The sequence below is a fragment of the Orycteropus afer genome, unplaced genomic scaffold, assembly GCF_000298275.1.
Source record: "Orycteropus afer afer isolate SDZICR_OR568_19922 unplaced genomic scaffold, OryAfe1.0 scaffold00739, whole genome shotgun sequence".
Taxonomy (NCBI): Eukaryota; Metazoa; Chordata; class Mammalia; order Tubulidentata; family Orycteropodidae; genus Orycteropus; species Orycteropus afer.
The window spans coordinates 802,085-812,274 of record NW_006922326.1 but is presented as its reverse complement, the minus strand read 5'-3'; the positions used below and the strand labels follow the sequence as shown (position 1 = coordinate 812,274).

The window sequence follows — 10,190 nt, the reverse complement described above, 5'->3', positions numbered from 1 at the left end:
AAATGTTCAACTCATATGCCTATCTTTTGTTTGGCTGGAAACTACAGGTGTGGGTTCAATTCCAGACCTGAAGGGCAGCTAGGGGCCATAGTCTCAGCAGTTCCACCAGGCTCTATCAGACCAGCAGACATGGTCCACCCCACCCCCCTTTTTTTTCCCTCCAAATGATTTTGAGTTTTGTTCCACATTGTTCTCCCTCTCTATCAAGGATCTCTTAGATAGATACCCTTCCAAGTGGATGACAGTGGTAGCCGGGCACCATCTAGTTCTTATCAGATGGTGTAAGGGTGTTCATCTTGATTGATATTTCCCACTCCAGTTTGACAGTATGTGACCAAGGACAGGATCACAGAGTAGAAACTTGCCTGCTGGGAATCTACCTCCATGGGCTGGATGCTGTTTTTTTTTTTTTTTTTAAAGGCCTGGTGTCTCCTTCTAAAAACTTTCTTTAGATGGTATGTTTTTCAGAAAGGTGAGCATTAGCTCTTTGAGACATTGTCAGATGGTGATAATTTGACTAGAGAGGGTTCCTTTGACAAAAAGTGAAATATATCGTATTTTAAGCACTGTAAAAATAACATCAGTTAAACACAAAGCAGCCTACTCTCAAGGATATGAATGCTGATACCTAGGCTTCTATTATTAAATCTCCACCAAATGTGACCAGTACATCTTGCTAGTGTAATAATTGGTGTCCATAATTACCCTGAGAAAGATAATGAAATAGCAAATTTTTGATCCAGTTTAATTTGCTGTGTTTTTTAATTCTAATTATTTGGAAAATTAATGTCTACTGTTAATAGGCCTCTACTAACCAGAATGTTTGATAAATGAGAACATCACACTGTGTGATCTTCCTTTTTTTTGTTCCCAGTGTGTATTTGTGTACATGTGCCTTATGTCACTTGGAAAATTCTAAGCTCATTAATTTTACTTTAAAAATAACTCAGATAAATAAGACAAAGCTGATAGCTTATTTCAGTCTTGAATGTGTTAGTAAAATAGTTCTGCTAAGCATTGATTATAGTGTCTAAAGTAGATTTTATACTTACTTTCCAAATTATATAGACAGCCTTCTTGTGTTCTGTCTTTCCAAAATGAAAGACTTTTGATTAATGAGTACTAACAAATTTGATATTGGTTTTATCTTATGCATACTTTCCTGATAAGCAAACCTATTATGTGGTATAATCAATAGGACTTAAAGATAAGTTACAGACAAATAGGGAGAAAGAGGCACACCCAGAATGCCTCTTGATGATGTTGGAAATACAAGAGAGAAAATTCATTGGCGGAGGGTAGAATTATGATTCATGATGATTTTGAGATCCCTGTGTGGTATCCAGTGATAGTCTACTCAAATTGCTGTCTAATAATAGCAGTGTGATATATACAGGACTGGAGGGATGGTAGAAGCTTGGATAGAGATTGTCGAAGTATTGGTAGAAGTAGGTCTTAGTAGAAACCATGGGTTTAGATGATACTTAGAGCACGGTGTTTAGGTGAAAAGGAAAAGGGGGAAGAGCAGAACCCTTGAGGACACCAGTGTTTAAGTGGTAGCTCAAGAAAGTTGTGCTTGTGAAGGAGATTGGGAAGTGAGAAGTCTAAGAATAGGAAGAGAATCAGGAGGATGGTGTCATGGAGCTGAGAGAGTGATGAGCCCAGGGAGTAAGTCATGTTACAGAAGGATCCAGAGAAAAGGAACATTGGATGTAACAGTCACATTTGGCAATTAGAGGCTCTTGAGATTTTTTTAAATTAACATTTTTGTTTTTCTTTAATAATACACTTTCATTACAGATAAATTAGAAAATGATTAGCAAAAAAAAAAAAAGAAATGGGGGGGAGTAAAATCACTGTATACTCTACCATTCAAGGATACAATTTTTAACATTTTGGTGTATTATCCTTTCAGGCTTTTTTTAATTTATTAACAAGGTTTTTTGAAATTATTTCAGACTGGGATAACTGCTGAATAAATAGGTTAATATGTGAAGAAGTTAAATATAAGGTATCGCAGATAAAATATTGATAAACCAAAGGTAGTAAGATCTAGCGATAGACTATGCATATGAGTGGAGAAGTGGTACACACACTGAGGGTTCTATACCAAATCCAGATTACAGAGGGAATTCCTGAAAGGTACATACTTACATACCTAACATAGTACCTGGCACATGTAGGTGATCTTCCTCTTATTAAATAAAGAGGGGTAATTGGTAATTAGAGTGGTAAGATTGGCAATGACACACTCCCTGAAGAAGAAGGTAGAGCAGATGACAGCATTTAACTGCAGTGTCAGTTTCACTGGAGCACTCAGGGTCCATCCAAAGACCCAACCAGGAAAAGAAAAGAAAAAAGAAAAAAAAAAAAACAACTTAGATTGGGTTCTAGCATTACCACCTTCAAGGATCACATCCTTTGATTTCCCTCTTCTAGGCTGGCATGATGTCTAGATAGTTTTGGCTCTCTTGTGCTGCCTTAACAGAAAGCACCACAAGTAGATGACTTAACCAAACAGAGATTTAGGCTAGAAGTCCAAGTTCATAGTGCCAGCTCTAGGGGCTGGGTGAAGGCCCCTCAGCCTTAGGCTTCAGCTCTGCCTCTTGCTCCTGGACCACTGGATCTGGAGGCATCTCTTAACTCAGGCAGATGCTGGCTGCTGAGGCTGACAAACCTGAGGTCGACAAGTAAAATGTCACAGTCCCAAGGTGATCAAGCAACACAGCAGACCACTAGTTCAAGTCTAGAAACAGTCTCAAGATTGGCAGGCTACTGAATGAAGACTCCGCTACACACAGAGTCCAAGCTTGCCAAAAAGCTCAGAGACCTTCCTTAAAGCTGCTGCTTATATACTGGAAGCAGACCACATCCCTAAGGCAGCTACTCAGCTGCTCACAGCAGATTCCACTATAGAGTTGATTACCAGTCTCATCATGGAAAATCACTGTATCCAGCTGCCCAGCCACTCAAAACCAGGCCCAGCCAAGTTGACCCACAACCTTAACTACCACAATAGTGAATCACCAGATAGCTCCCAACACATAGCTCCAAGTCATGAGACTCAAGGTGTTTTGTCCATATCAGTTGTTCTGAGTTTGGGACAGCTCTCACTGTTTATCAGTGTACATCAACAGAGAATACCTTCACAACTCAAAGGGGAAAATGCCCAGAAGTATTGACAATGCCCAGAAGTATTGAAGATTACAATAATAGCAGTCAGCCTAGTGTTTGGAATAGTGGGATAGTCATGGAGGACAAGCAAAGTGGTAAGGGAAAGAAGGCCCTGGCAAGAGTGATTTCTCTGATGTACCAGAAAGTCCAGCTGGAGGAGGACAGGGCAAAGGTAGGAGATGATAGAGATTGACCAAGTGAAAAGAGATGAGGAAGGTTAAACCTGAGTGAGAAGATAGCAGTTAATTTTGAGATGTGGACCAGTTCTGGATTGTAGTGAAGTCCAAGGTTTGGGGCATTAAGGTTTTGAAATAGAGTGAGGGGAGGTCAGGGACCTTTGACTTTGGATGGGTGATTTTGTAAATATTGAAGAGATAAAGTAAATGACTGTTAGTCCAGTGCCAAAGTTGTTAGCAAATGTGGAAGAGAGATTGATTGATCATGATGTATATATGATAAGTGACAAGAAGGAATGAAAGATAGGTTTTAATCTGAGTGAAAGGCCAAGTTTTAGAAAATGGCTCTGGGACAGAGAACTAAGCTTAGCCTTTTATCTGGCTTCTGATAATAGCCAGAGCAATGAAGGTCCTATTTGTTGTTGTAAAACAGCCAGGCAACACTTAAACCTGTGCAAATAAGCTGGGAGTGCCCATCTCATCACCTTGACAACAAGCCTCAGAAAGAAAAGGGCCATGATGAGGCCTCTACCACCCCCACCCTCTGAGGCCTGATGTTTGCCCATGTAGTGTGCCATGTGGGCTTTGGGATATAAAAATGGATGGCCAGTGCTGGGTGGAAGGACTGGTAGCATAAGTGTTCAGCCCACCTAACGAGGCCTACCTGGTCAGGGGAACTGGCAGAAGGTAGCCCCCATCCCTTTTTTTAACAGTACATTTTTGTTGTTGAAAATATGTACAGCAGCCCATATACCAGTTTAACAATTTCTATAATTCAGTAACATTGATTACATTCTTCAGTTGTGCAACCATTCTCACCCTCCTTTTCTGAGTAGTTCCTCCCCATTTAACATAAACTCACTGCCCCCTAAGGTTCTTAACTAACCTTTTGAGTTGCTGTTGTCACTTGGATTTTATATATATATATATATATATATATATATATATATATATATTTTAAGAACACAGTGCTCAGGGCAGACATCTTTTACTAATTAAACTAAGCTTTTATTTACTAACTCTGGCGGTACAATGGTTAAAATATTTGGCTGCTAACCAAAAGGTTGGTGGTTTGAACCCACCAGCCACTCTGCAGGAGAAAGATGAGGTAGTGTGCTTCGGTAAAGATTTACAACCTTAGAAACCCTATGGAGCAGTTCTACTCTGTCCTATAGGGTTACTATGAGTTGGAATCAACTTGATGGCAGTAGGTTTGGTTGTTTATTTAAAGAAGACTTTAGGGGATGTTTTTGGCTTAAGGCTTAAGATTTAAATGTTATCTTGGCAATAGTTTTGGGGGTTCATCCAGCCTCAATGGCTCCAGGAAACCTGGAGTCCATGAGAATTTAAAATACTGTTCTAAATTTCCACCCCCTTTTGATCAGAATCCTTCTATGGAATGTTGATTAAAACACTCAACAATGGTAGCCAAGGTGCCAGTTTTGAGTCCTTACCCACAATACCAGGTGGAGGCATGCAGAGAAGAGTTCTTTCTTGCCACCAGGACAGCTTCCAGAAGCTGGAGGGGACTAGAGCGTCATACAACTCTCCCTTTTGAGTCCCCTGTCGGTGTGTAGTAGGGCACAGATTAAAATTTTCTACCTCCACCAGGACAGCTTTTGAGCCAAGCAGTGGTGCTTGCCTGTTACATACTATCTACTTTTTTTGGTAAATAATAAAAGCTACTTTCTATTTGCAGACATGAGGAGGTGATGTCATGGGATAATCATACTTAGTGATTGGTTCTCTTTTTCTAATGGTCTCCTGACTAAAAATTGGACAGCCTTTGAGTACCTTGCAGTTTTAGTGTGTTGTCTCACAGGGCAATAGAAAGCTAAAAGAAGGCAGGTCTGTAAGCTATGGAAGAGTATTTTTTCCTAAGATGAGGAGCAGAGGTAGGGGAAGATAGGAGTAGGAAGCAGGAGACCAGAAACTGTGACTTTAAAGAAAACTCTCTTATTTAAATTAGGGAGTAGGGAGACCTTTGTGTGACCAACTGGGCAGTAGAGGAATTTGTTTACACTGAAACAAGGTTCCACAGGGCTGGGTGGAAAGTGTTGAGAGGGAATTCGGGAATGGGGAATGGGAGGATGAGTCATGGGTCGATGGGTTGATGGGTTGATGGGTGGTTAGGGAGGAAGCTTGGAGCTATGTGAGGATGAGAGTTGAGGAAAAGATAGATGGCCTGGGGAAGGGGTGGTTATTTTGTGTGAAAAGGAGAAAATTGCTTCATAAACAGTCCAATAGACTGAATGACTTTGTTCTGCTTTACTTAAGAGATATAATTCTACTATTTTAGCTTCATTTCTCTGATATGCACAGATGTAGTTTGATTTCCTTAAAGAATAATATATATTTACATTTTAAGTATACAGGCAGTATGTGGTCACTGTTTTTAAAAAATAAGGTGAGGTAAGTTTAAAAAAAAAAGCCTCAAAATTTCCTGAGATCTCACTACCTAGGGACATCATTTTGATATATATTGGTATATTGACTTTTTCTCATATAAACATATACATATGTATTTAATTTTAAAAAATATACCCGCTGTGCTGCAGCTAACTTTTTTTTTTCACGTAGCATCTAATATCCTTTATCAGAATGTGTACATTATTTTCATTTTAATTATTGTAATCCGTTATAGGACTATACTATATTTAATAAGCTAATTTTGGATTTTTTAATACTCTACAAATTTTTAAAATCATAAATAAGGCTATAAAGACAAACACTGTGTATACAACTTTGCATGTTTATCTGATTATTTCCTTAAGATAAGTTTCTAGTTTTCAAGGCCAAGATTATAATTTCTTTTTTGTATTATACTTTTGTATTTGACTGTGAAATCCTTTTTGTGTTGCTAGTTTTGGGTCATGTTTAAATATATTTTAGGAAAAGTATAAAGTCAGTGAGATAACATGTGTTGTTTGTAAGTTAAATATTTGCCATTGTTTGATATATATTGAATAGTTTTCCCCAGGTAGAGGAGCCAAAAACCTTTATGTTGTCTTCTCCCAAAAGACTTGTACATTTAGGACTTCGGCTGTGGAAATGAGATAATTATAAAAATTGTTTAAGCTCTTAACTTATTAATATCTTGAGAATGCATGCAAATGATTAACGCAGTTTTCTTTGATTACTTTTTTTCCAGGGATTCATGGCAGGGGACGCAGAAGGTTTCTGTTCCTCCATCCATGACACCAGTGTCTCTGCTGGTTTCAGAGCACTGTATGAGGAGGGATTGCTTCTTGATGTCACTCTAGTCATTGAAGATCACCAGTTCCAGGCCCATAAAGCACTCCTGGCCACCCAGAGTGATTACTTCAGGATTATGTTTACTGCCGACATGAGGGAGCGAGATCAGGATAAAATTCATTTAAAAGGTCTAACTGCTACTGGTTTCAGCCACGTCCTTCAATTTATGTACTATGGAACTATAGAACTGAGTATGAATACTGTACATGAGATTCTTCAGGCTGCCATGTATGTCCAGCTAATAGAAGTGGTGAAGTTCTGCTGCTCTTTTTTATTAGCGAAAATCTGCTTAGAAAACTGTGCAGAAATTATGAGACTCTTAGATGATTTCGGTGTAAACATCGAGGGAGTCAGGGAGAAGTTGGACGCCTTTCTACTAGACAACTTTGTGCCGCTCATGTCCAGGCCTGACTTTCTGTCTTATCTGAGCTTTGAGAAGCTCATGTCTTATTTGGATAATGATCATCTGAGCAGGTTCCCAGAGATAGAACTGTATGAGGCTGTGCAGTCCTGGCTGCGACATGATAGAAGACGCTGGAGACATACCGATACCATCATTCAGAACATCAGGTTTTGTTTGATGACCCCATCCAGTGTTTTTGAGAAGGTTGGTGCATTTGAAAGCAATAGACAGGATTCATCATTTAGTTAAGGCAGTATGTCTTTATAGATAAGATTCCCAGACTGGTCAAGAGCCAAACAGAGAATGAATAGTTTATGTATAAGAAGCCTAATTTGTTATAGCTTGTGCATTTAGGTTTTTAAAAACACATTTTGTGGTGAAAGATGAACCAGGTAGGTAGTAGAGTAGTTTCATTTTTAAAGTACTTTTAAAGTTGAAGGACAATTATTTAATACAAAATATTACAAGTTGCTTCAGCTTTTTTTTTTTTTTTTTCCTTCCCACAAAGTAATTAAATCTGAACTGGGTCAGGCTAGCTCTCTTTTTAAAAATTAATTTAAGTAATACATGCTGAAATTGGATTGAGGAATTTCATAGTTCTGAATGATGTATCAATACAGTTTCTTAGTCCTCTAAAATATAGTAAGGATACATAAAACAGCTCTTGAAAGCCAGTAGGCACTAGTGGTGATTTTCTTTCCTTTCTCACCTAGTTGTGTTTTTCCCCATTTCACTGCAAATACTAAATTTAATCAGGAAAACATGTTATATGTGTAAAAACATCATTTTGACAGTTGTACACGAATAGGCTGTAATTCCTCTGTCTACATTGATCAAGCATCACTATGCACATTTTACCATTTTCATAGTTTTGCTATCTTGAAAGCAGTCTTTCTCCAAAGCAGCCTTGGCCTTTTTGCATATAAGCATTTTCATTTTTATATCAGAGTCTCATTTGTGATCTTTTCTTGCCCAAAGGAGAGAAAGCAGTTTCAGTAATTGCTGAACTTAATTGGTTTCTAATCACATGGTTACCTCTGGGGCTCTGTTTACTTCTTGCATCTTTCCTTCTTTCTAGAAAGGACTCTGGGTGACAGCCTTCATGTGAAACAGTCGCTCAACTTTAGTTACCAGGTCTTGTGATAAAAATACAGTTATCTGCAAAGGAGGGTTGTTTATAACATTTGAAAAATAAACAGATTTTCACCTTTGAATAACACTCAGCAGACTTGCATGTTTTTTTTTTTTCCTTCTGAAATGCTGTGAAATGTCATGAACTTATACTTTTATAGAGAACTCAATTTTATGGGATATTATCTTTATACTCAATGTATTGATATGGCAGAAGTAATTAAAAGTAAATACATTTCTTAATAATTTGTTCAGTGATAATCAGCCCCACATCAACTATGTAAATCATTTGTCTCTGATGGTTTTTTTTTTTCTGACTATTGTTTTTATTTCTCTTTCTCTGGGGAATCCTGTTTTGTCTTTGTACATTAAATGCAAATGTTTCCCACTACTAAAACAAACCAAAATCCTGCATATTTAGTCTAGATGGAAGTACTTGTGGAATAGAAAATAAAATTTCCCATCTTGTAGGATAGTGCATTGGATAATTGATAGCTGTAAGTGGTTTTTAAGTACTGATGTGCAGAGCTCTTTTATATTCTAATTATCAGATCAAGGTAGCCAATAGTGATAGTAGCTGAAAAGTTAACACTCGAGTAATTTTGTAAATCATTCCCTTTTGTATATACAGCATCAGAGGTAGTTACTACCCTATGGCTGGGTATTGTGGGAGTCTCACCAGAGTAATAATGTTGCTAAGGCTTTCTTCTTGAGTTAATATCTTAGGCAAACTTAAATAGGACCTGGCCAGGAGGGAACTTTTCAGTTTTTGTATAACATAATGTAAACTTTTCAGCTTTTAGTAATACTGTTAAGATAAACGAAAGGTAGTCAGCGGTTCTTACCTTAGAAATGTGTGAGACTGATTGGAGACTTAACTTACAGATCATCTCTACAAATGAAGCTATAGAAAACAAACTAAAATGGAAAATTTGATTGGGAAATAAGAGAATTTAGACTATTACACCATACTGTTTTGAGTTCCTTGAAAATAGGGCCCTTCTTCCCTGTACCCAGCACATTGCAGCTCTCAAACAAGGACATTTTAGCATCCATTACATATGCAAGGCACCAGGGAGGATACAGAAATGAAAATATACATCTCTGTGCTGGTCCTTCTTAAGAGAATCTACATGGGGAAAAGTACAAGCAGTTTTGATTTGTCGTTTTATCCTATTTGCTGAAATTTAGAGAACTGGAAGATCGATAGGTGTTTTTATTTTCAGCTTTTAAATTTCTTTAACTTTTTATTATGAGACATTGTAAACATGGAACAAAGGCTGAAAGATTAGTAGAATGATCACCCATAAACTTTCCATGTGGGTTAATAGTTACTTTTTTTCATGTCTGTTTTAGTTAGCTAGATAGGTAGAGGGTGGGTATGCCTGTATGTATAATTTTTTTTTTTTTTTGCTAATCCATTTTAAAGAAAGTTATAAGACAGTTCACTCCTAAATACTTCAATAAACATCTCATCTCCCAAGATAAAGGATATTTACCTACATAACCATAATGCCATCGTTAACACCTAAGAGCACTAAAAATAATTCCTTAATGTCATGTAATATCCAGTCCATTTTGTCAAGTGTTCCCCAAAATGAGCATTTCTAGCTGTTTTTCAGGAGCCAGTATTTCATTAAGGTTCACATAGCACATTCGGTTAATCTAGAATTCTCCTTTACCCCATTTATAATGAGGATGTTTAAACATAAAAAAATTGGAAGAATAGGATAATAAAAACCTGTGTAGTTAGTACCTAGATATCAGAAATGTTAACATTTTGTCATATTTGCTTTATATATTTTTTTTTCTTTGCTGAACCTTTGAAAATAAGTTGCAGACATCCTAACACCTCACCCCTAAATACTTAAATGTGCCTCTCTTAATGACTTTTTTTTTTTTAACCTAACCACAATATTGGGAGCTCTGGTGGCATAGTGCCTAAGGCATTTGACTGCTAATCAGAAGGCTGGTGGTTCAAACCCACTAGGCACTCCTCAGAAGGAAGGTTAGGCAATCTACTTCCATAGTTATACTGCCTGGGAAACCCA

The 10,190-nt window shown here is 37.5% G+C and overlaps 1 protein-coding gene across 1 annotated transcript in view; it reads left to right on the top strand.

The window, feature by feature from the left end:
• The first annotated feature begins 6,507 nt into the window (after window positions 1-6,507).
• Window positions 6,508-10,190, top strand: part of KLHL15 (kelch like family member 15) — a 19,703-nt gene continuing 16,020 nt past the window's right edge. The window contains exon 1 of the mRNA XM_007957371.1: window positions 6,508-7,212. Coding sequence (XP_007955562.1) covers window positions 6,508-7,212 — 705 coding nt within the window. The remainder of the gene's footprint in view (window positions 7,213-10,190) is intronic.